Here is a 26,037-nt window from a genome sequence, read left to right as displayed (position 1 = left end):
AATCCTTAATTTCTGAAGTTTTCTGCAGGTATATATTTACAATGAATATTTCTGACATCTAATCTTTTTTTAGTTTTATACACAGCTCTTGTTTCTTTTTTAAAATGATCTGCTTATTCACAATAAAAAAGCCTCTCTTATCTGGGACAAATTTCATGGCTCTGCTTACCGCCAAAACAAATTGTTTTCTTAGGGTAAAAAAGAGCCATGTAACTGGGCCCGACTGCGAACCCTTCATGCAGAAGATTAGTAGATTATTCTTTTCATTCGCGATAAGAGATTTGTTAATGTGGAGTCCAAAAAGACAAACTAAATACACTTGCATCAAAAGACTGGCTTCATGAAACACATGACCACTCATTAAGATCTGCTAACAAATTACAACCACAATCCTACACAACGTTTCTCGACAAGTTTTTCCCAACGACAATTCTCTGGTCAAAATGAGACTGGATTTAATTGTAGCTTCACCGCTACGTGCCCAAGAATTATGACAACAAAGTGTAAAGTGAACAGAGATGAGAGTCACTGCTGATAACAAAAAGTCTGAAACTGGGATTCAGATCTTAGGAAGTATAATTGAAATGATGTCATTTCCACGTTGTGCTCACTTCTTGATTCTAAGGAGCTTCTGGGAACAGTACCCTCAGTGCTAGAGAAGTAGATTTATTAATTTTTTTTTAAGTGCAGCATTTTCGGTTGACCATGCAGACTTTACAAAGTCTGAATTCAGATAAAAGTCTGAAATTTCTCATCAGCTTACATATATGCATCCATTGGGCATGCAACAGCACTTTGTCAAAAAATAGAAAAGTGCTAGATATGACCAGACCTTGCACTGTTTTGTATGGCACAGCTGTTAAACTAAAACATTTAGAAAATCAGCTGAAAAGCTAAAAGGTTGCAGTCAATAAATCTTTCTTTTTTTTTTTCTCCAGCAAAAACTTGAGCCTTTTCGTGAAGAAATTACCATAAGTTGGCTTCTAAGAATTTAAATCAAATTTGTTTGTTCCAGTTTGAGCAACTTCAAAAGAAAAAAGTGGGTGTTTTTTTTGGAGTGAATCAACCTTTTCATTTTCTGAGTATGGGAAAGAAAAGTTAAACAAAAAGAAACATTCGCCTTCGTTCCTTTTGTTTGTGTTTAATTTGTTTCCTTCTCTCCCTTTTTTTTTCTTCATTTGTTTGGGGTTTTGTTTTTGGGGGTTTTCCGGATGGGGGGGGGGGGGGGGGCGTCGAGGGGGGCTTGTAATTTGCTAGCATACCCTAATCTTCACTGACAAACGTTCAAAGTTACATGAAAAGTTTACCTGTCTGAACCTCTGAAAGGGGTTGGTGTCAAAAATAAAAGGTGAGAAAGCATACAGCAAGATGACACAGTGAGATTCACGATTCCATGGCAGTTTTTACAATAGAAAAGACTAACATGCGCTATTGCAGTTTTAACAGTCTGGTTTCTAGGAAAATAGTTGTCAAAATATATATTTTGATATAAAAATTTAAACAATATAAGTACTTTCCGAATAAATATTTCTTTAAAATAGTTATATAATACTTTGTATAAGTCTCTATAAAAAATAAACAAATGTTTTATTGCACAACGGAACAATTTTGCACCAAATTGTTTTGACAGTAATCTTAGATTGCCAAAAAACACCTTTCACAGAAGGTTTCAATAAATTACTGGAAGAAAAGTTTTGTTTTTCAGGTTTTTTTTCCTCTGTTAAAAATGTATATCAGTAAATAAAAAATTTCCACAATTGTATATAAATTCTGAATTGTAACAATATGACCGTTTAAGTTTCAAACAGTCGAATGATGTAATTTTGTTTTAATTTTTGTTTTCTTTTTTCAAAGTTGATTTATTTTTTTAAGTTCTTTTTTTTCTCCTTTTTTTCCTTTCCCAACAGATTTCATAATTCTTAATGATCATGATCAACTCAACTTTGGTATCAGTTTGTTCTTTTGGACTTGATGTAAGTTCCAAATCTTCAAATTACAGTTACAGTAGTAAGAAGAGTTACGATCTTTAGAAGTTGAAGACTGCTCTGCAAGGGCGGTGATGCAATACAAACAGGCAAAGCAAGACGACAGTGTCATCGCTGCCTACAGTTCTACCTCTAAGCACTACCCATTCTAAAGCATTACTATTTCTATAGAATTTCTACCACACTAAAACTCAACCATAACAGTGCAAGGGCCGTTTTCATGAAGCTGCTCAACTAACTAAATTTAAGAAATGCGGGGAGTTTTTCTGTATTGAATGAAAAGAAAAGAAAAACACTTTGAGCACTTTCTGCTCAGAAGAGGTTACCAGCCAAATATGTGTCTTTAGGTTTGATTTAACTGGTATTATGTGGGTTACTGGGTCAGTTTTGTGATGCACTCATTTTCCAATAGAAAGAGTCCTCATGAAAGTGGTTTCTAAACTGCATGATAATATGGTGTAATTTTTACTTAGTACTCTTTCAGAGCGAAATTTGAAACATGACGTCAGTGAATATCAACAACAACTGGGTTTCAACATTTCAAACCTGTGAAAAAAATGCAGATCACTGTTCCAATGTTTGATTTTTTTTTATGTTGACAAAATTTTCACTGGAAGGGTGTTAGAACAATGGCATTTTGTACCATTGCAAGATTAGAGAATTGTCCCCACTTTCATAATGACAACTTGGAGATGAGTGCATCACAAAATTGAGTTCGACGTTGGAGCCCCTCTCCAACTTTTCATTTTTGAAGGAGGCAAATATTTATTTGGTTCCATTGAGCAGTTTTACGAAAAAAAGGTCCTGTTATTCTTTATTTAAATGAAGAGCAAGTGTTTTCCATGACAGAGAAGCATCACCAATTCTTCAAAGCCACTATGCTGTAACTTTGACTGAATCCAGAGTAGAACCTATCAAGTTGGCAGTGATAAACGCAGCTCCACAGCTTTGAAAATATTACAAGCAATCCACCATAGTTTGAACTCACAAGGAAAACCTGGCATGGATGATTTATCTATCGCATCACCCACAAACTGGATATAAAACATGTGACACCTCCCCCCCCCCCATTCAATTTTAGAGTTTGATGGACGACGTGTCCAATAGATGATTTCCTCGCGTCATTAATCACAAGAAAATCACACTCTGCTTTGTTCCTCGTTGTGGGGGAGGAGGATGGAGGGGGTACAATGTATTCTTGCATATACAATAATGCATGCAGCTGGACTAATTCTAATCGGAAGTTATTACTGAAAAGTTATTAACAATGATTTATAGCTTGCACTTTTATTGCAAATCGTCCCAGAATTAGACAAGGTTGACTTGTGCTAAAGTTTAGACATGCGGTAAGTTTTGTTCTGGGTGGAAACAAAAATAACTTTCCTGGCAATTTACTAGTGCACAATTTGTCTGGTACACAATTCTGTAAAGATCACATACATGGCCAGAATTCAGGTTGCGGTATTCTTTGTTTCGCTTGGTGAGACATGAGTGATGTTTGAGTGCAGGTGGACAAATTGTTCATCATTTTAACAGCTAGTTACTCAAGTTAAATTGAGCATCCAGAACTCTGGAACTTGTTCATGTGCAATGTGTTGTCAAATAGCTTTCGAGAAAGACTCTAAATATGTTGTGTGCGTAGGTTCAATTTGTTAAAACTTTATCAACAACTATTAATAAACCTGTGTCCCCCCCCCCTCCCGACCACTCCCCCTTTTTGTGGATAAAAACACAACAATTTCCGATCAACCATTTTCACATGTAGGGTTTTCCTTGCGAGTCCCGAGCACCACCTCTGAGACTAAAGCGCCGCCCGAACCAATCACCAACACGTACCTTGAATCTCTTTCCCCACATCCTCTTGGGGGATTTAGCTTTCCCCTTCCCCTTCCCCCCTGGGCTTGCTGCTGCTGCCATCAGTTCCTCAGCGGCCTCCTCATCTGCTTCTTCAGAGGTGGAGGAGCTATCCAGGTCCAGAGATGCTGACAGTTTGGGATCTAGACTAAGCTTACGAACTAGGAAGGAAAAATGATTAACAGAATAATTAAGTCTTCCTGCAAGACAGCAATCAAGTTATGAATCATAATAATGACCCAAAAAACTGTTACAGTAAAAGACTAAACATACATACTACCTCAACTTATTTTATCTTAATCCCCTTCAGAGCGCACATTTTACACTGGACTGCAGGCCAGTGGTTTTAGTGTAACACCCAATTCAGAGAGGCGTTCAAGAGTCGCGCCGCACCAAATCATTGATTTGAGTACATGAAAAATTTGACATCTGAAACATTTAGGAGCGACTGGACGCGCTAGAAGTCGAAAGATCGGAAGTCCTACTGTGTTTTTCTTTCAATATTTTCTTGCAATTTCGATGACCAATTCAGCCAAATTTTTCACAGGTTTGTTATTTTATTCATATTTTGGGATATACCAAGTGAGAATACTGGTCTTTGAAAATAACCAAAGTATATACTGCCTTTTAGGGGAAAAATCACACAATCAGAATAGTTTAAACAAACAATCATTACTGAGAAACAAAGAGGGACTAACTTAATCTTGGTAGCTCAGCAGCAGTGGATTTCATTTTTGGTAGATCTTCAAGTACAGACCCAGGTCTTGAAGTAGCTTCAGGTGTGTCCAGTTCACCTTCTGCCGAAAGCGACATCTCATCGTCCTTCATCGACGCTAACGGAGCACCTGATGACTCCGTTACGCGATACTTAGCCGATCGATCAACAGGTTCATCCACAGACTTTGCTTTGTTCGACTTCTTCTTCTTGTTCTTCTTACTGGTCGACTTGCGTTCCGCTTTGGGCGACTGAGTCTTCCGCATCCCATCCCGTCGACGGATGTCTCCCTTGAGTTTACTGAGGCGGGATTTGCGCTCTTCAGACCTGGACTCTGACTGCGGAATGCCCTCTGTGAACTGTGACGGGCTGTGGTCGCTGAGCGGGGATTTTTCCCCCTGTGAGACAGAGAGGTACTCCGATGACATTGCATTATCCGGTGTGAAAAACTGATCACTGCTGCCGCTTGTCGTGGTGATGAGAGGGGACTGAACCATGCAGGTGGCACCTGAATCTCCAAGTAGCTGCTTCCCGCTGGTGGTAGAGCCTGGACTGGTTACATCCGGGAGGCTGGATCCAGAACTTGACAGACCCAGGTACTCTTTCCCGGAAGTTTTCTGTCGTAGCAACTTCTTCGCCATTTGTTTGTTTTCCGATGTGACCTGACTCTGACTGTTTTCCTTCGACGGAATCTTTGGTAATTGCCGCTTGGGCGATTTCTTCGGGGAGCCTCCTTCTTTCTTTTTACCGACCTTATCGCGGGCTGTGCCGCCTGAGTAAGTTCTTTCTCGGCTCTGAGACATAGACAAGGTGTCCATTTTGATTGAAGTGGGTCTCAAGGCTGCTGGAGGCGTGACATACTCAGTCGGAGAATCTGGACGGGTATGAGTCTTTTTATTCCTGTACACCACACCATTGGTTGTATTTGCATTCTGGTCAGGTGCCTTTACTTCTACCACATCCTGAACCTTGATGCTGTCTAGTACGGGCATCTCTGCGAAGGAGTCTGAGAATGATCGAGACATGACTAATCTGGGACCGCTGTCGCGTTTATTATACATTGGACGATATTTAGGTTTCTCTTTGGCTTTTGTGGAGGGGGTCTTGACGGCTTCCCCATTCTCAGGTGATTCTGGTGATGGGGTGACCTCTGGCGTGGATGCATTTTTGGGTTTGCGCAACTCAACAAGCTCGGCTGGTTCCACGTTTTCCCACTGCAGTGTTTTCACTTCATCTGCTTTAGTGTTCTTCTCCATAAAAACTTCGACTTCGGACAATTCAAGGTCCTTTTCTAAAGGTGGTACGCATTTAAAATCATTTCCCTGGTAACCCGAAGTGACTGAGAGATCCAAGTCAATGTCATCTACTGCTGCTTCCGTCTCTGTGGATACCACTTCACTGGCTCCCAGTGCAAGATCTGACCCCCAAATTTCTTCCAGATCTAAATCCGCATCAGGGGCCATTTCTTCAGAGTTCAGTGTGAGATCAATGCCATCATCAACAGCTGGGTCACTCTTGTCGAGGTCAACTTCGGCTGACTTTACGGTCAAATCTAACTCCATAACTTCCTCTTCAGGGATTATCCTTGAGGAATCCACCATGTCTATGGGGTTGGAGTCTACACGACTTCTTAAACTGTCCGTGGTAACGGAACACACAGATATTGAGGAGAAGGAACCACTCGGCGTGGAGATCGTGAAACTCGAGTCTGAAACCCCAGAAACTGTACGCCCCCGTCTGTCTCTGTATTCATCCTCCACATAATTAAAGATGTCCTCTTTGCTTTTCAAGTCTTTCTTACTGGACTCACAAGTCCTCTCTGGAAGTGTTTTGAAGGCTACTTCATCAGCTAAACATGGTTCACTCTCTTCAAGTTCCTTTGTTTCAGAGGCAATTGTTCCTACTCCGGCAGTGTCGTTCTCAGATTCTTGATGTTCGGCGGCATCGACAAGATCCTTTTTGACTCCTGAGGGTGCATCATTTGCTGGCTCGTCCATATCCATCTCAAATACATCCTCCGATGACATGTAATCATCTTCCCTATCATCCTCAGCATCCTTGTAACTCTCATTATCCTCCTCGCTACTTATCTCACTCCCTGAGCTTCCATCTTCCGGGTCCAAATTAAGAATGGTTGCAACCTTCTCATCATCTGTCAACCCTTGGAAGCTCCGGCCCTCTACGTTGTCTTTTGGTATGAGGGGTGTCCCAGCCTCCACTTCAAAGTCAGCGTACTGCTGAGCAAGAGCATCCAAATTAAACTTGAGCTTGCTGTTTCTTTTCTCAAGCACGGCGACTCTCTTTGTTTCTTCCGCCTCTTCCTGTAACCTCCTGGCTTCTTCTTCGGCCTGTCTCTGCTCCTCCTCTTTTCTCTTTATCTCCTCCTCAGCTAGCCTCACTTCCTCCGCCTTCCGCGCCTCTTCCTCAGCTTTGAGCTTCTCAGCCAGGATCTCTTCAGGTGGCCTCCATGGTGGGATCTCTGGAGCCTTCATGTTGTTGAGCCACTGTTGCTTCAGACTGACCACCTTGGTGATGTGATTGTAACGCGGCTGCTCGTCCTTGGCAACTTCCATCTCTTCTGCTTCTTCATCTTCTTCTTCACTGTCTTCATCGCTGTCTTCCTCATCACCATCTTCATCATCCTCATCATCAGAATCAGATTCATAATCAGAACCTGAACAATAGATTTGACACACAAAATAACTGTTAGTCATGAATTGTAATTTCTTTTCTTGATATTTATGGAGGTAATTTTTCAGCAAGTTTTGCAAGACATGTTTTGCCTGTTAGTCATGAAAACGGATCGCTAAATTTCCAATGAAAAATATCAATTATTAACATACTCGAAAGTATCTGACGAAGTAGTTATTGTCGCGAAAGCTAAATGCAACTAGTTAGTCTTTAAGTGCTACTACAACCTTCCTTGTTTTATCTATTGGACAAACAAGGCTATCTTTTATTAGAGTATCTTTGTACATAAAATTTCAGTAGAATGTAAAAGTTCAATGCAAAGTTACATTTCTGTGGAAACGAAAACAAAAAAATAGTTGCATGTGCAAATTTGAATGTTATATTATGATTTTGCATAAATGCTGTATCACGAACAAAAAAACTTTGCATTTTGGCGTGTACTTGTTTGTTTGTGTGTACATCTGGGATATTTCAAGCGAGATACGATTTCAAACTCAGGCTGACCTTAAGCACTATTTTAAGCAACACATTTTTGCAATGACACAACAATATACTTATATACCAAAAAGCTTTTAGTTTTTCATGACTTACTGTATTCATCAGAATCATAATCCTCTTCATCTTCATCTGAATCTTCCTCCTCCTCCTCCTCGTCTTCACTTGCCTCCTCCTGCACGTCCTCATCAACTGCTGCATCCTTCATGGATGCAGTCCTAGCTTCGGATGATTCCATCTCGCTATCTGACGACCTACAAATAGCAACACAAACAGAAATATCACAAAAGTGTCCGTGGTGTGGAATGTATATCCTCCATTGGTTTAAGCAATAAGCCAATTCCATATTAGATTTGAATATTGTTTACTACAATGACGTGCTTGATCACAAATTATCACTTTCAATTCTTCAGACTGTAGAGACAGTTGGTATGTCACATGAATCAGAGCAAGCTTTTGCATAGTTATGTAAGAGATGGTGAACACCCATACACAATTCTGAATAGATGTATATGGCACAATGGTACCAGGGTTTGCTCATCTGGAGGCTGCTATACAAAAGCTTGCCCCGAACCATTTAAAATAGCAACTGTCCCTACAGATTGAGGAAATCAAATTTTAGTGTTAACTTGTAACTAAGCAAGTCATTGCACCAGACTTTATTCAAATCTAACTCGCAAATGTCTTATTGGGTATTATTGAAATAAACAGTGCACAAATACACATCTTAAGTACTTACTCATATTCATCCTCTTCCCCAGAGGTCTGTAAGGAGGTACCAAGGTTGTATTTGGCTATCTCTTCCTCAGTCACTTCAACAGTACCAGCAGCTATATTTGCCCTCATACTCTCCAACTCTGTTAAAATAACGGAGTACGTTAAAATCTTCCCAAAGTTTCTCTATTACTTTATTAACAAGGTTGCAGCTTTTCATATAGCTGCTTTTAAACAGCTCTATGAAATTTGGAACCTGAAGCACAAAAAGTAACTCAGCACAACGAAATTATGCCGATTAGATTAAGGTTACCAGCCAAACTACAATGTCATGTGTACAATTGGTAACTGAATCAGCTTTACGACCGAGGAGTGGTTTAGAGCATCGAACTCAAGTGGCCAAGTCATCAGAGTTTGGGTTTGAATCCCAGTCATTATAATTATTATTTTTATTATTATTTTATTTGCCATAACAGTACAAAACAAAACACAAGACAATATACCCCGAGATGGGCAAGGGTCAACAAAAGCAAATACATACTATGATCAGTAGATCTGTTGCCCCACATCTGGGGTAAACAATAAAATTAATATAGATTTAACATGACACCAGTTGATTTTCTTTTGGATTTTTAAGCAAGAGGAGGATGAGGGCCTTTCTATTTTTACTTTATCATTTTTTTTTTTTTCAGGGAGGAAAGAGCCAGACTACAAATTAGCAGGCTTTGTAAGTCTCAAATATGAGTTAATTAAATCAGTTGTTGAAAGAATAGTGCCATGAGGAAGAAAATATGCAAAAAAAATGTCGAGACCACAAAAGGGGGGGGGGAGATGCAGCTTCAAAAAAATGATGAGGCCAGGATGATTATCTTTCCCTATTTTTGAGTATAAATGTGAACAGCTTTATGACTTTCAGGGTTTTGTCAAGGTAGCTCACTCACCGATGCGTTCTGGGGTTGCCCGGTAGCGTTTCTGAGTAGGCTCTGACAAGAGTGATGCATCACCTACAGGAGGTGTTACGGGCAAATCCTCTTCAGAGATGGTCGTGATGACGGTTGGTGCAGGGGTCGTCGGCTAGAATTTTGTCAAGGAAATTATTTGGTTGTTAAAATTGATTGATGAAAAATAGTAAGCAGTTTTTTAAAGTGTTACACTGGTCAAGTTATTTTGTTATATTGCTAGGGTTTCTGAATTAGTTTTGTATTAAAATTGAAAACTTGGTTTCAGATTAAGTAAAATATTTCCAACGGGGAAAAAACAAAATACATGTAAATACAAACAAATATTTAACAATAAATAAGTAGTGAGCAAGATCAAGAACATTTTCCAGCTAGTTGAGCAACCATTCAAATTCATTTAACTGCATAGGTTTTGTATGGTGGAGTTACTGTGTACAGAACTGTGTATTAGCGCATTTCAGATACACAGATGAACAACTGATTGGGCTCGAGGTGGGTAAACAAGACATCTTGGTACTGCGCGCGCCATGTAATAGTCAACATATCATGTGACGCGCTCTAAACCAACGAAAAGGCAGAATCTTTGTAAGGGGTGTTATAATACATAATATTTAACAAATAGACAGTGAAGAGAGGTTACAATAAGCATGAGTCAAAAATTTAGAATGATTTAAAATTTGATATTGTGCAATTTAAAAAACAATTATTTAAGACAAAAAATGGATTGTTACCTCTGGTGCCAATGATCGTTTTCTGTTTGCACTCTGCAAATTATTAGTTATTGACGAGGGATAGTGTATTCTGCAGTAAAACTTTCCTGCTCAAAAAAACAACAAAAAACATCAAGATTATTATTGTAATAATATACAATCCCAAGGACTACACGTGAATGTAAATGTGATCAAACCCAAACAAGAAATTAAGCTAGAATCATTCAATCTGCAAATTGTAGAAAAGATTTTGGTCGACTTTGATGTTACTACATGAAAAGGGAACATTGACTTGGGTTTCTTGAACCCTTAAATTGTTTTCGACCAATATGAATTACCACTGGTGACCAGTATTATTTCTTTGGTCTTCTTTTTCAATTTGGTTTGTTTTAAAAAACGTTATGAGCTCTTAATCACTCTTATGTAAAGAGCATAATACAATTTTGTAAATTCTTATTACAAGTATTCAACTTCAAGCTAAATTATTTTGAGCGAAGTGGGCCATTACCTTTAATTTTCCCCTCCATATCTCTAGCGAATGCGTAGTTGCCTATATGAAGCATGGTCTCGCAATGCTGACAACGGAAACAATCTCTATGGAAGAACAGCCCTTCAGCACTCAATCTCTCCATTACATAAACACGCTTCCCGCAGAAGAAACACGTGTCACTGTGCTGCGTTTTGACGGGTTCAAAAGCTTTCAATTTCTGTCGAAAAAAGAAAAGAAAAAACAACTTCTGAGAATCAAGAATAAACTATGAATAATAGTAAACTTGCAGGTACAACCATGAGATAATTCTCTTTTGAGGGCGTCTTGGCTTTGAAAAGAGCCAGTTTGGTCTTGACGTTTCAAACAGTATACTCTGTTCGTCTTCAAGAGAAAGCCGAGGAACAATTTGAAAGTAATACTTGACAATCGGAAGGTTGAGTACTTGAACGTTCCAAGAAGAAATTATTGCTGTTTGAAATCAATTATTAAAATACACATGTAAAATTCTCTCATGAAAATGAAAATTTGAGACTTTTAAACTGTACATGAAAGTTTTGAGATTTTTGTGAGTAAAACCTGATCAAGGTCATATAGCTCCATGCATCTCCTACCTTTAGTTTTTGATAACCTTGGGGGCTGGCCCGATATACTGATGAAACCAAACTGTTTAAAAAGTTTCTGGTTTTTGATGGATTTATGGAAAAAGAAGAACAAAGTTTTACCGGTCTATTCACAGGTCTGTTGTCATCGGTTACTGTTAACCCAGCAATAGTACGGAATTGCGCCGTTAGTTGCTCGGCCAATCCGCTGACTCGATTTGTACCAGTAGGAAGCTCTGATTGGTTGTAGGCTTTGTCAGCCGCTCTCTCATTGGCTCGATCGATAATTCTTTCTTTCAGGCGTGCCTCAATATTTGCAGCTCTTAGATTCTTCAAAGCCATTTCCTATAATATAGACAGGAACAAAAAGGAGAATTTTCAGTTTAAACTGACAGTTTATAGACTTTTAAAAAACTTAAAGGTTTGCTTTTATACAAAGTAATGATTCTTTTAAGTGGAAACCTTGTCATCTTTATACAATAACTCAATTGGAAACAAATTATTTTGTACATTCCTGTGTATTTTTAAATGATTTATTTTCTCTAAAAATAATAGTCTTCAGGAACGCCAACATAACTAGGTCACTTGCTGACATATGGCTGGATTCTCAAAGCGACTTACCGGAGACTCCCTTGATTTGGCCCTCTTAGCAGTCACCGGACTCTTCAAGCCTTCTTCGTTCTCCTTGTTACCGTGATGAGACTTCTTGTGTCGAATCTTGTTGGAGATTCTTGAGAGGAAGGATGCTTTGGTGACAGGCGACTTGGCCATATGTGGAGCCTCTTCAATTGTAGACAGATTGACTACAAAAAACAAATCATTATTGAAATAATTGTTTTACCTTCTTATTACCGAATTCTTATAACATAAATCGCTGGTGCTCAAAACATTTGACCACTCAAGCATGAAGGACACATTCTCACCCAACAGAAAGCATGTGTTTAAATGTCAATTTTACAATCTCTATTATACAGAAGGCACAAGAAAATTAAATACTCTCCAAAAAGAAGAAATTACATTGCTCGCACAAGTTTAAAAACATCCCAAAGCTTTTTATATAATACAAAAAACATTGAGATTGACCAATAAATATTCAAGCTTATTTACTTACCAAGTTCTATAAGCCGAAACACACCTTAATATATTTAACCATCATTGAATCTAATCTTTCTCTTTCCAATGATGGTAAGCTTGGGTACGAAAGGTGAACATGGTCAAAATTACAGCTTTATAACAAATGGTCTTTGTGCTCAAGCTAGAGTGTTTTTGTGTGGGGGGTTTTTGTCGACTAAAAACGCTACTGGGGCTCAAGCAGGATATAGAACACAGTTGACTATAGTCACCATTAGGGCTACAAGGGTTGTTCCACAACAACACAAGACCAAACATCTTCCTACTCCTGCCATCCTCTTCCACTCATCTTATTTACCTTTGAGCGGTGGAGGCAACTCATCCTTGAAGAGATCATAGAATCTTGAGATGTAAGCGACCATAGTCAGTTTATCTGGTGACTCCAGCTCACTCATCTCTTTCCCCGTCATTGTTGGACTGATGCCAAACTCACGCTCCGCTAGATCAAAGGCAAGCTGGTTATTCTGAACAATGTCCTCCTCTCGTAATGATTTATAGTCTCTGGTGGAGGAAACACAACATTTTATAAATCTCAGCAAAATTGCAAATCTTTAAGGGTATTCTAGACCCCTTGCACAATGTGGAAGTCACCTACGAACAATGCGTGCCTACCATTTCCGCCTCTTTGTAAGACAATTCCTTTGTGAACATTTTGAATCCCAAATTTACTCCCAAATTAGCACACAGGATGGACACTATGTTCTCCTGACTCACACAACAGATTAAAGGGAAGGTACACGTTTGGTAATTACTCAAAACAAATCTTAACTTAAAACTGACTCGGTAACGAGCATTGGAGAGCTGTTGATAGTATAAAACATTGTGGGAAACGACTCCCTCTGAAGTAGTGTAGTTTTTTAAAAAGAGGTAATTTCTCACTAAAATAATAAAAGACTTCTAGCTAGAAGTCTTTTATTCATATCTGAAAGCACACAAATTCGTCCAACAAGGGTGTTTTTTCTTTCTTCATTTTCTCGCAACTTCGATGACCAATTGAGCTCAAATTTTCACAGGTTTTTTATTTTATGCATATGTTGAGATACACCAAGTGAGAAGACTGGTCTTTGACAATTACCAATAGTGTACACTGTCTTTAAGCCAAAATGTTCACAGGTTTGTTATTTCATGTTTATGGTTGATCACACAAAATATGAACACTGTCTACGAATATTTTGTCAGCTCTACCAATCCTGTGTAATACCTCTAATCAAACAAAAAAAACACAAGCAATATCCCAAAGAGTTGAGAATTAACTCTTTCTTTTTTCATTTTCAGAAATTGTTTTCCATTGTGCCATTATGATGACAGGAAGAGTTTATAGATGGCCTGACATCCCTCAAGAGGCAAGCTCATGAGAAAGCAGAAAACCAATGGTCTTGGGTTAGATTCCCACAAGAGGCATTTGTAGAAAGATTTTTCAAGAAAGAATCAGAAAATACTGATTGGAATATTTGATTACAAAACAAAAGTAATCAAAGTAGTTTGTCACCACAAGAGGGCGCTGTAACTCACATAAGGTGTGGTCTATAACGATGAATGATGGCACACAGAGCTAGGCCAGTGCGCCATGCCGAGGTCATGTTATCCATGTGGACATTCTTGTAGGTGTCGGTAACACGTTGACACCACATCAACAGCTTACTACTTCTCACTATGGACCCTGTAATAAAAGGTCAAATGCAATGGATGGGAGGGTGTTAGCATGGAAAGGAATGTTTCATCAAGTGCATTTGAGTTTTGAGGGGCCATCGGGTTAGTGGTTGCGATTTAGGGTTTTTGGGGAGGGGATAGATTGCAGTGTCCTGGCCAAGCGGTCAAGCATACCAGACTCAAAGCCTAGGTCCTGTTTGCTGTGTACTGTATATGTAAAAGAACTCAGTGTGACAATCGTTAAGGGAAGGGGTTTGCCCTGGTGTGTCCAGAATGGTCTTGCTCAGAGCTGTGTATTCAAGAAGTTGGGACATACATGTAGAGGGACCAGTTTTCTTTGGCCATGTGGTTGCTTGACGCCATTTTGGGTCCAAATGTAGCACAACCAAACGTTTTTAATGACTGGTCAGCAGGACCAGTTAGCTTTTCATCTCACTTGTCCATCAGCTTTTTCACTATTCCATGGTCAGCTAGAATACTTGGAGTTTATTTTGACTGGTCCTCATGTATTTTAACTAGCATTTGGCCAGCAAACCAGTTTAAGGAAGAATGCTGGAGTAATATGCCTGTGGATTTTTTTCACAGGACTTTGGAAATTACAGTGGTTTACACACATATGTTTAGAGGTACAACAACATAATAATCCTTTTTCTTTTCTTTTTTTTTCTTTTTTTTGGGGGGTTTGGAGGGGGTTTCCTCTTACCACTTCTGACGAGCGTCTGCCTCTGTATCTGTACCACCTTCTCCCACTTCCTCTTGAGATCTTCATCATCCGTATCATAGAGGTGTAGTACCTCATGAGGCTGTGCCGCCTTGAGGTTTATATGAGGGTACCTCGTCGGCGGATGAATACTGTACTGCTCGTAGATCTTGCCGAGGTTCTCAGGGGTCGTCTGCGCGAGGAGACGGTAGATGCTCTCACGCTCGGCGATGATCTCTGGTGGGGAGAGCTGATTGGACGACCAGTTTCGTATCATCCAAGCGGTGTCAAAGGCACCGAGAAAACCACGGGCGCAGCCGGAGCCCGTCGGCCAGAAAGGCTGGTTGGGGAACACACAGATCAAGGATATGGTAATTGAAGTCGCAAGAAAATAATGAAAGGAAAAACACCCATGTTGCACAAATTTGTGTGTTTTTCAGATGCCTGAGAAAGGCTTCAGGTCTAAAGTCTTTCTCAGATTCAAATATTTTAGAGAGAAATTACCTCTTTCTCAAAAACATGTTACTTCAGAGGGAGTCGTTTCTCACAATGTTTTTTAAACTATCAACAGCTCTTCGTTGATCATTACCAAGTACGTTTTATGCTAATATATATTTTGGGTCATTACCAAACGTGTCCAGCGCCTTTGAGGAGCTCTTTGAAATTGGGCCCCTGCAATACAAAATAAATTTTCTTTAGGCTCACCTCGAGTAGACTGTCACCAACCAGCGCCATCAGCAGCCGATGTCCCTTTCGCTCCTTCACTCTGGCTGCATGTTCAGCCTGAAAGATTGATGTGAAATCAAACATGGCAACGTCTGGCTGGCCGTAGTGGTTCAGAGCAAAGTCCAGCCTAGGCAGCTGTTTGTTGGTGGAGAAGTTGGCCGCCTCCCGGGCGTATGCTTGCAACTTCTCGTGACTGTAGTTGTCACGGGAGAGGAGCTGTATTGTGTCTGCTCGATCCTAAACACACAAAAATCAATGTAAAGTATTAAATCATGAATAACAAAACCACTCGCATTTTTGTGGGGGTTCATTTTCTGCTGTTGTTGTTGTCATTGGTTTTTCTCCTTTGAGCTATAAAAGCATTTGTTATGAACTAAATATGGTTGGAAAGATGTTATATAGAAGTATCATATCATGATTCAAACACATATCCCTCAAAATTGTTTGGTTTGTGTGGTTCTCCTTTTACTTTGTGAACTAAGGCGGTTAGCAATTCTTTCAAAAACTTTGTCTGACAAAAAGATGGATTGTGTAAGTTCACAAAGTAAAAGGAAAACCACACAATTTTGAGGGATATCTGTGTGGATTATTACATGCATATTGTACATTTAAAACATCTTTCCAAGCATATTCATTTCATAACAAACGCTTGTTATACCCCCAAAGCGTCCAATCCAATCCAAGGCAACCGGTCCCTTCAAGCAAACAAACGTGCAACTTAGGCGCTTTATAAATTGATTTTGATTGATAGAAGGGCCCAAATTTATAAAGCCTGTTAGCTCAAAAAAAATTTCTTAGCAGAAACTGGTTACCAGCCAAAAGTCCTTAACTTTTACACTGTTGTGACTGGTGTCCAACCCATTTTTTGCTTTGCATAAATGTTGCTAAGCAGAATCCCAAGACCCTCACCTCTAGAATAACTCCCTTCTTGATCAGACTCTTCTTCTTTGCCGTCATGACAAAGTAGTGAGTGTCGTCTCTGTAGTAGACTATATTCTCTAGGTCGATACCGGAGGCAGCCTTTAGATCCTGGAAGAACTTTTGATTAAAGATGAACGCCACTCCGCTGATCTCCTCCACGCGCGCTTCCTCGTTGCTGTGACGATTGATGAAGTTGGCCGTGATGGCGATGGCGAGTTTGCCGCGGAATTCTTTGCGTTTGAATCCTGGAATGAAGATTGGAAAGTACCAAGAAGTGAAAATAGGTGAGGTTTGTATAATTATCCCCTTGAAACTTTGCATGGTGGGCCGGAGTACAATCAGGTGAATATCTCTTTTGAGTGGCGTTGGTTCTGAAAAGAACTGGTGGTTGACAACTCAATGTTTCACTCAGTATGCTCTGATCATCTTCAGGAGAAGTGAAATAGAAATTCAGAGAGAATCATTCGAAGAAATGAAAATATTTGGCAAATCTCAATAAGTGAACTTACGGCTTACCTTAATAATAACCAATTCTTATATAGCGCATTTTACATTAATGTATTGTATCAATGCGCTTTACATTAGTGCCCTTGTCATTGGGCCAATAAAATTCCTGTTATCTTTCTCAGCTCCCTGGGGAGTATAAAGCCCGGGGCTGCCGTGGTGCTCCAAAGGCTTTTTTTAAAACAATATCAACCTCTACCCTTGCAGGTACCCATTTATACCCATTTAAATACCTTGTAGGGTGTTTCTCTTTCCACCCAATATCATCCGCCATTTAAACCTTGTAGAGTGTCTCTCTTTCGATGCAATATCAACCTCTACCTTTGAAGGTACTCATTTATACCCATTTAAACCTTGTAGAGTGTCTTTCTTCCCATTCAATACCAACCTTTACCCTCGCAGGTACCCATTTATACCCATTTAAATACCTTGTAGAGTGTCTCTCTTCCCATCCAATATCAACCTCTATCCTTGCAGGTACCCATTTATACCCATTATACCCAATCATACCTTGTAGAGTGTTTCTCTTCCCATCAGCTCCGATGATAACATCAAATTCAAATTCACTGAGGGGATGGTCCTTGGGATTCAACTGGGCTCGCCATCCAACACCTTTGGTTAAAAATAAATAATAACATTTCCATATTTATTTCTCATTCTAACTTATCCCAATACAGGCAGGCATGATTGAAGTCCGGTTCATACTTCCTGCGAATGCGAATGCGAAGCGAATGTTGACCTCAAAAATTTGCAAAAAAATAATTTTTAAACAGAGTTGTGACGTCAAGTTCGCGTCAAATTCGCATCACATTCGCAGGAAGTATGAACCAGGCTTTATTAGGCCCTATTGGAAATAGCAGGACGCTTTGATTGATTACAAGGGCTGACCTATGTGTACACATCATAGGCTTTTATGGACTTGTCAGACTTTTTTCAATAATATGCCTGCCAATAGATTAGTCACTTTGACATTTCGATAGGTGTATAAAATAAAAATGTAACGAACTATCTACCACCAAGCTAGGTTTAATTTCCTATGCAGAGCCAAATCAATCATTCAACAAACAAAGGAACTAAAAGCTAACTTTTGGAGGATATGATTTACATTTTAGTTTGGGTTAGTGTCTGGTTTTCAATTCTCGCAGTTTCAAGTCATTCTCCTTCAGTATAGCAGTTCCCTAGCTCACTGTGTAAAGTTCAAATCTCGGTGGCGTGACCAACCACTTCTAATATGACATCTGGTAAAAGAACAACTTTCAAAATGACAATTGTAATTTAAGTTGACGGCACATGACGGATACAGTAATTCACACCAATTTGTATTGACTTAACAGGTATGTGCGAGGGATTGATCAAGTTAAGGTGTTTTTTTTTTCTCCCAGAGAACATGGAAACCACTGAACACAAAATAAATAAATGGGGAATGAGTTTTTCCAATCTTTTTGTTTCATACAATGTTTTACAGGAAATACAGACACAGAGATTAATCTTTGAGAGGGCAAGGCCATTTTCAATTTGCAAAGGGCACTTCAATTGGAAAATCTTCAAGTCCGTGGGAAAGGTTTGAAGGAGCACCAAGCCAAGACCAGGCTTGAAATAGCACTTTGGCACTATTAATGCTGAATGCAAAAGCATAGTACCCGAAACTCACACTACGTGGCAAATTTCAGTAACGTACGCACGCATACGTGTTTAAGCTTTATGTTTACTTGTGTGTATTGACCACGGCAGATGTAGGGGAAGGTTCTGATTTGCTTCATTATTGATTCTTCATTCTTCCTTCCGTTGGTCCGATATATAAAATAACCCAGTTACACTTGGCGCTAAGAGAAGGGGGTTTGCCCAGGTGTTTCTGGCAGTAGCTGTAGCACGTAGTAAACCCTTACAAGGTGTAACATAAACAGGTCTCATAAATTCAAAACCAGCAAAAACCTGTCTAGAATTAAATAATGATTTGAGATGCCGAAGATAAAGCACTATTACAAAAAACTAGTTATTATAATTATTATTATTATTATTTTGGGTTGATCAAAGAACAGTTTATTAGAGCGAGATAAGAACATGTCACTTTCGGATTAATATGCCATTTATAACTTGATGTTAGTACAGGGATGACATTTGAAAAAAGGGGACATTCCTTAAATGTGGCTTGTGGACTTGAGGGTTCCCCTCAGTCTAGACTCAGAACCTCCCAGATGTTTAAAATTCAGGTTTACAATGTGCACCACAATACAAAACTACAGTCTTTGGACGAAACGTGGACTATTTTTTTTTTTTTTATTGGTGACATATTTACTTCTTTTAAGAAGACTCAAGGTTAAAAAAAAAAATGAAATCAGGGAAAATCCTAAACAACCACATGCCTGTAGTATTTATTAAAATTATTATTAATATCTTGCATTTCAGAACTCACTTCATGTACAATTCAGTTTTAATCCCAATATAAGCCATAAATCTGCCTGAATCATTTTTCATTGCTACTGAAAAAATGTGACCATGGTCACGGCTAGTTTGTTAACAGTCACGGTGGTTGCCACGGTCACAGCAGCTGGTAAAACTCTCTCCGCACTAGAAACCAGTTGAACCCGAAAGGGACGAACGTTCCCACCTCATTAAACCCTCACAATTAAAAACAGATCACAAATCGTGATTGCAAGAGCATATTTCCAAAGTCCGTCCAGACTAAAGAGATTGGGCAGTTGAGTTTGATCGTTAACAGACCCTCTGTAAGAAGGATTGAAGGTAGTAAATCTTTCAGTTCGAACGGACGTTTGAAATAATGCTCTTGCAATCGCGAGATGTATATTGTGATCTGTTTTAATCATGGCGTTCTGTGGTGGAGCAGATAAGAGCGGATAAGAAACTCTGGTGTTTCTGATCAGCAGAGTGTGGGTTCAAGACCCGGTCCTGACACTTGTTCCTTTGTAAAAGCAAGATACTTTAAAACCATTATTGCTTCGTCCTTCCGATGGGACGTAAAATCGTAGTTCTCATGTATTGTGTAATGCACAAAAAAGAAGCCAGCGCACTTATCATTAATAGAAGGGGTTCCTGGTCAGATCGGCAGCATATTGTGCCACAGCACCTTGTAAACCATTACATGGTACTACAATGTATGTAAAGGAATATAGATCATACTTTTTTTCTCTTCTTTTTTTTAACAGTGGGATGGGTGGTTTTTAACTGTGGGATGGGTATTAGGGGACATCCTTTTTGGCAGGGCGGCTTTGTAGAGGTGCTGGTCCCCTGTTCCTCCTCGCCACTCACTGGCTTGGTATTTTTAGCTATTTTGCTTCTTTGTTTCTTTGTGTATCGATTTGTATGTTTATATTTTCATGCCAGTGTTAAGTCTAACAAAACTAAAACTAAAACTTCAACATGTACGTGTAGCTCCACATACTTTGCAGAAAAAAAACTAAGCGCTTTTAGATGCCTATCAGGGGTAGATAGAGATAAAGTAGATAAGAACTGCATATTACTATTATAATTCATACAGTGTGAATCAGGGACGTCATCCCTGTCATGGTTAAAGACAATCACACATGACCCTTTGACCTTATATTTATCAAGATCTTGAGAGGTGGTGTATCACTGATGTTTCTGACACCCACAGTAAGGGAAGGAGAGGGTGTTATGACAGGTTTTCCAGATGGTAGTAGAAGGGGAGAGTTTATTAAGACCTTAGGGTGTCCCACTCTCTGAAGAATCCAATCTCTCACATCGTTTGCGTCACCAGTAAAAAAATAAGGAAATTGCGTACTCCTTTCAGTAGTGAAGTTTAATTCATCCATATTTTGGAGCTCCTAGTAAATGGAGTTTATTGATCAAGAGTGGTCTCCAAAGTAATTGTTGGCAAAACGAAACCTTTAGTTTCTTTAAAACTGTTCTTTAACATTTACCTACGTGGATTTTGATTAATTTTTCAAACTTATACGCATTGTTCACTCAACAGCCCTTTGATTATTACGGGTATGAAATTGCACTGAGAAAATTATACTATTATTTTTTTAATGCTTTTGCTTAGGGTTTTAACAGTAACAGTGCTTTAAATATACATTTGGTTTGCGGTAACACCGTGTGTGAATCTACTTGCCAGGTAGATTATGCTCTTTAGAGAACTGTCTTGCTTTATATTTTACTACCGCGGAGTAGATTTTTCGGAATTCGGGAGTTCTGAAAAGAATTGTCCTGGGGTCGATTTCACAAAGAGTTAGGACGAGGACTCGTCCCAACTTAGGATTAATCTTAAGGTCTGCATGCTACAGTGCAGGGTTGGGACTCGTCCTAAGTCATAAGATTAATCCTAAGTTAGTTGTTGTGAAATCGATGGGTGCTTCTTAACTACCGGTACTACGTGGGCAGAAGGATGAAAATCGGCAGGAACTACTACTTTATAGTGGACCATTATCAACTTCACTATCAAGGAGTAAGTTCTTAATTGGTCTCAACGTTTCGACTAGCTTGCTCTAGTCATCGTCAGGAGACTTTTATTTGATGGGTCGCTGATATTGAGGAAGTACTTACGTTCTTGATCTTGGTCTTCAGGGGGCTCTTGAAGTTCCTCAAAGGTCACGCCGGTGTGGATCTCGACGCCGAAGAGAAGGGCAACCTTCAGAAGGATCAACTGGAGCTGGCGGATACCTGGGAAGATAAACAAACAAAGTAATAATCTTAGATAATCCTTCGACCTTTATCCCATATTTTAAGTCAAGACAATATTAGCCATGTATAAGTTAATTGTGATAATTATAATATAAAATTTTTAAAATAACATATACTGGAAGAATATAATTGTAGTTTTAAGTAAAATGAATTATTTTCTTCCTCAATCTACATGTAGCTTCTGATACATGTTTATTACATTTGTCAATTGTTTCTTAATTATTTACATCATCTGTAATCTATTGGATTTTGTTGAAAAAAATAATATAATATGATAATGTCAAGTGATAGCTCACTTCACTTTAATTGTTTTTGTATACTCCTCTTGCCCAAAAGAAACAGATTGATCTAAACATTACTTCTACCAATTAACAACGGTAATGAAAAAATATTCCTCATCAGTATACAATTAACATACCACTTGCACTAATGTCCTTCTATGTTTGTTTTTTCAAAACTACAAATAGTTTTTCCAAGAACAAGAAACCATCAGCCAGTTGCACCTTGAGGTGTTAAATTTAGGCCAATCACTCGGACCCCCTGTGGGTCCAAGCTGTGCTGAGTTACCCTGTAACATTGGTAGACGCATGACGCATCACTAGAACATGCTTAACCCAGACACTCACACGGTGTGCATCTAAATTACAACACATTCATTTGATACCGATTCAGGAAATCAAAGACAATGCCAGGTCAAATCAACAACAAAGGTCTAGATCTGCCGTCCATGAAAGTAAAACACATAAATGTACACCTGAATACAATATTATGATATCTGCAGCCGATTTTACGAAACGCTTGAGAATCTCGAGTTATGACGAGTAACCCGTCTTTGGTCATTGCCTTGGTGCCCTTGAAATGCTCAATAAAAGAAATTTACAATTTCCTCATAGGGTGCACTTTTTTCAAGGAAAAAATGCCTTGGTGCCCTTGCCTTTTCAAAAACGAAGCATACAGGCCTGTGAGATATGTTTGCAGAATACCGGTAGTCCCTTGTAACACTGGTCTGCCAGCATGTTGCAACACCTGAGGACCTGTCAAAAATCTCTCTAAGTGATCTAGCTGGCTAGTTCAGTGTTGAAAAGCCTCCCTATTTTATATGAAGTGTGGACTAATGAAAGAGTTGATGGGCTAGTAAAACAGAAAGCCAACTGGTCCTGCTGGCGAGTCACTGGAATAAATTAGCGTCAAACTTTGCAATGTATGTACATGGTGTACAATGTACATTGTATTTGGGTTTGCAGTAACACCATGTGTGTATCTACTTGCCAGGTAGATCTTGTTCTTTAGTGAAATGTCTTGCTTTATACTCGGAGAAGATTTTCATAATTCAGGAGACTACTTGGTTCTAAACAGAACTGTCCTCCTTTTTAACTACTACCTGGCGCCTTTGAATGGTACCATCCCAGATACTGTGCGCCTTATAAATTGTATGTTATTATTATTGTTATTATTATTATAAATTGTATGTTATTATTACAATTATTATTAAAAGGTAGGAAATCTGCTGGGAATACTGCATTTGCATTCGATAGAGGGGACACGGTACATGTGCAACCACAAGTACTGTACACTTACAACTCGACTATTGAAACAAGGTTGACCAATGACAATAGGCCTTTTTGAGATATGGCGGACACTATAGGATTTGCACTGTTTAGTTTGGGTATACAGTGTATACAGACAAATGTACCCAAACCCAACAGTGTCATGTGAATGTGTTCACCATATCTCAAGATGGCTTACGTGTATAAAACGGTCACGAAACAACGAACAGACAGACAAGAGGCTGCTAGTCTTGGGTTGGTTTGTTTGATTCCCTTAAAGAAAACATTATTTTTTTATTTGTTTTTATTGATTATCCCGCTTGACCCCTACCAGCATGACCAGCAATAGGCTGAATGCTCATTTGACCAGCGCCTGTCTCAACTCATTCCCCCAATCACCATATCCCACAACACAAACACAGGCTGAATGTTCGTTTGACCATTGACCAGCGCCCTGTCTCAACTCATTCCCCCAATCACCATATCCCACAACACAAACACAGGCTGAATGTTCGTTTGACCATTGACCAGCACCCTGTCTCAACTCATTATCAATCCCCCACCATCTCCAGACATCTTTACTAATCCAACACTTGATGTAATCCTCGAGTAATCACTCTCCCATGTCAAGGATAGGCTTAAGCACCCAGGTGGCTTTGTACTGGCTCTTTGTGCAGAGATTTAATCCTAATCCATCAATGCATAATTCATGAGGGATTACGTTTCAAACACTTTTCAAGAAAGGATCATTTTTCATTTGTGCACACAATGCAAGAGATCTTACAAAAGCTGAGTGTTTCTAGTAGCTGGCGCTAAACAAAGTTTTCAACATTTGCATGTTCACACAAAATAACAATGAGGGGAGGGGAGACCACATAATATGACTTTAAAAGATGTGTGAACACCGACTGGTCCAATGGATGGTTCATGGGGCCGTTGAAAGAGAGGTTCGTGGATGATTGCACCCTCTTGCAGAGGAAGAATTGTGACAAATCAAAAACAAGGTCTTGCACCTAATAATAAACAATAGTGGCTTCTTCTATAGCTTGCAAATCCTGGCACTGTACTGTATTTCCTGCAAGGTATAACGTGGGACTACGTTTGAATTATGAGTAAGGACCAAGTACTTTTTCATAGCACCATGTAATGGTTTACAAGGTGCTGTGGGGCAATGCTATTAATCAAACCAGGAACACTGGGGTGAACCCCTTCTCTTTTGATAAGTTCACTAGGTTCTTTTGCGTGCATTACACAACACACAGGACCAAAGGCTTTACGTCCCATCCAAGGATTTGAACCTAGACTGTTCTGATAACTAATATTCTTATATTCCACAATGTTTGCATAGTGTTTAACAGTGTGGTTGTGGTAGGTTTACAGCGAGGAGTTGTTCCCATATGACCTTATAGGGGCCCTCTTAAATTTCTGTGGCTGCGAGGAAGTATTCCGCGTCCTCTTTCGGCATGTTGGTTTTTACATCATGGTCGCGGTAAGTTGACAGGGGGGTCAGTTTATCATGCATTCCTATTGGAATTATTTTTGCCGTTCTACAGAAAAGTTGCAGTACTCAAAACGAACAGGCCAATGGGAACACAACTTTAGGGGTACAAATATTGAGAACAAACAGAATCCAACTTACTGATGTGATCAATAGCACCAGCACAGAACTTTCCAAAGAACTTCTTGGCGCCAAGATTCTTAAGGTCCGTGATAAGGAACGGCCAAAGATGCAGCACGTTGTTCCGGGAGAAACTGTCTCTTTTCTCGATGACGACGCACTTTGTGCCGAGCATCGCGCACTCGATGGCCGTGCGGAGACCGACTGGGCCGGCTCCAATGATGAGAACCTCAACAAAGAAAAACAACATATTTCTTTAATTTGATATTTCTATAATATGCAAATTTATACAAATTTGTTGTACATTTTCATGCGTTTCTAATCCAATGTTACTGGTATGTTACCAAATTTGGTGATGACAAACAAAAATTGCTTGGTCATACATAGCCTTTGAGTATATAAATCCAAGATAATATGATTGTGCTCCTATAAAATATTTTTAAAATGTAAACTTTCAGTACAAGGCATAAAACAGGCAGACAGAGCTTAAGTCAAAGCCAAAGCCGAAGCCTAAGCAAGAGACTAAAAGCTGTACTCATAGCTGTGAACTTTCGAAAGGGCTTATGATTCTCTATTGTTTAGCTCTATCTTTTTTATTTATTTATGGGTTTTTTTTTTGGTTATTTTTAAGACTTCAAAGGGGGGGGGGGGAGAGAGACTAGAAACATAATGGGGTATATTAAAGGGGGGGGAAGAGAGACTAGAAACATAATGGAGTATTTCCATGAATAATAAACATACCCTTGTATTCGTACATGCCTTCCCCTTCTTATATTCTTTCCTGCCGTACCGCTTATCAAGTTTGGCCCACAGTGACTTTGCTTTCCATGTCGCCACCTTTGCCTTAAACAGGGGGTAGAAATTCCTGCAAAAAAGGAAAGAGACAGTTTTTGTTATCAGATTTATATTCTTTCCTGCCACACCGCTTATCAGGTTTGGCCCACGGTGACTTTGCTTTCCATGTCGCTACCTTTGCTTTAAACAGAGGGTAGAAATTCCTGCAAAAAAGGGAAGACAGTTTTTGTTATCAGATTCGTTGCTGCGATAAAGGTCATCGACCCTGGAGCGCGAGAGAGCGCGAGCCCCTCTTGTATAACTACATGTAGGCTATTCTGTCTAAAGGTTAGGTTAGGTTTGCAGTAGCACCTTGTGCAAATCTCTTTTGAGTAGTCTTGTTCCGAAAAGTCATGGTTGTGGTTGACAACTCAACAATTCGATCAGTTTGCTCTGATCGTCTTCAGGAGACGATAAGAGCATACTTTTGAGGTTTTTCTGCAAGATGGAATCTTATTTTTCAATGACATAGGTTCTTATTTGTCAATGTCATTATTCATTTTGGCAGCACCTTTAGAATAAGTTTCAGGAC

The 26,037-nt window shown here is 39.3% G+C and overlaps 1 protein-coding gene across 3 annotated transcripts in view; it reads right to left on the bottom strand.

The window, feature by feature from the left end:
- LOC139939360 (uncharacterized) overlaps window positions 1–26,037 on the bottom strand; it is a 64,307-nt gene that overhangs the window by 16,454 nt on the left and 21,816 nt on the right. For all 3 annotated transcript variants that reach the window (XM_071935171.1, XM_071935172.1, XM_071935173.1), the window contains exons 3-20: window positions 25,413–25,536; window positions 24,693–24,900; window positions 21,369–21,485; window positions 17,355–17,456; window positions 16,329–16,585; window positions 15,399–15,656; window positions 14,697–15,033; window positions 13,856–14,003; window positions 12,642–12,844; window positions 11,834–12,015; window positions 11,336–11,557; window positions 10,632–10,830; window positions 10,145–10,230; window positions 9,396–9,528; window positions 8,480–8,597; window positions 7,837–7,994; window positions 4,538–7,228; window positions 3,822–4,000 (exon numbers count right to left, since the gene is read on the bottom strand). In XM_071935171.1, coding sequence (XP_071791272.1) covers window positions 3,822–4,000; window positions 4,538–7,228; window positions 7,837–7,994; window positions 8,480–8,597; window positions 9,396–9,528; window positions 10,145–10,230; window positions 10,632–10,830; window positions 11,336–11,557; window positions 11,834–12,015; window positions 12,642–12,844; window positions 13,856–14,003; window positions 14,697–15,033; window positions 15,399–15,656; window positions 16,329–16,585; window positions 17,355–17,456; window positions 21,369–21,485; window positions 24,693–24,900; window positions 25,413–25,536 — 5,722 coding nt within the window. The remainder of the gene's footprint in view (window positions 1–3,821; window positions 4,001–4,537; window positions 7,229–7,836; window positions 7,995–8,479; window positions 8,598–9,395; window positions 9,529–10,144; window positions 10,231–10,631; window positions 10,831–11,335; window positions 11,558–11,833; window positions 12,016–12,641; window positions 12,845–13,855; window positions 14,004–14,696; window positions 15,034–15,398; window positions 15,657–16,328; window positions 16,586–17,354; window positions 17,457–21,368; window positions 21,486–24,692; window positions 24,901–25,412; window positions 25,537–26,037) is intronic.

Source organism: Asterias amurensis, chromosome 7, assembly GCF_032118995.1.
Source record: "Asterias amurensis chromosome 7, ASM3211899v1".
Taxonomy (NCBI): domain Eukaryota; kingdom Metazoa; phylum Echinodermata; class Asteroidea; order Forcipulatida; family Asteriidae; genus Asterias; species Asterias amurensis.
This window is presented reverse-complemented; position numbering and strand designations above follow the sequence as displayed.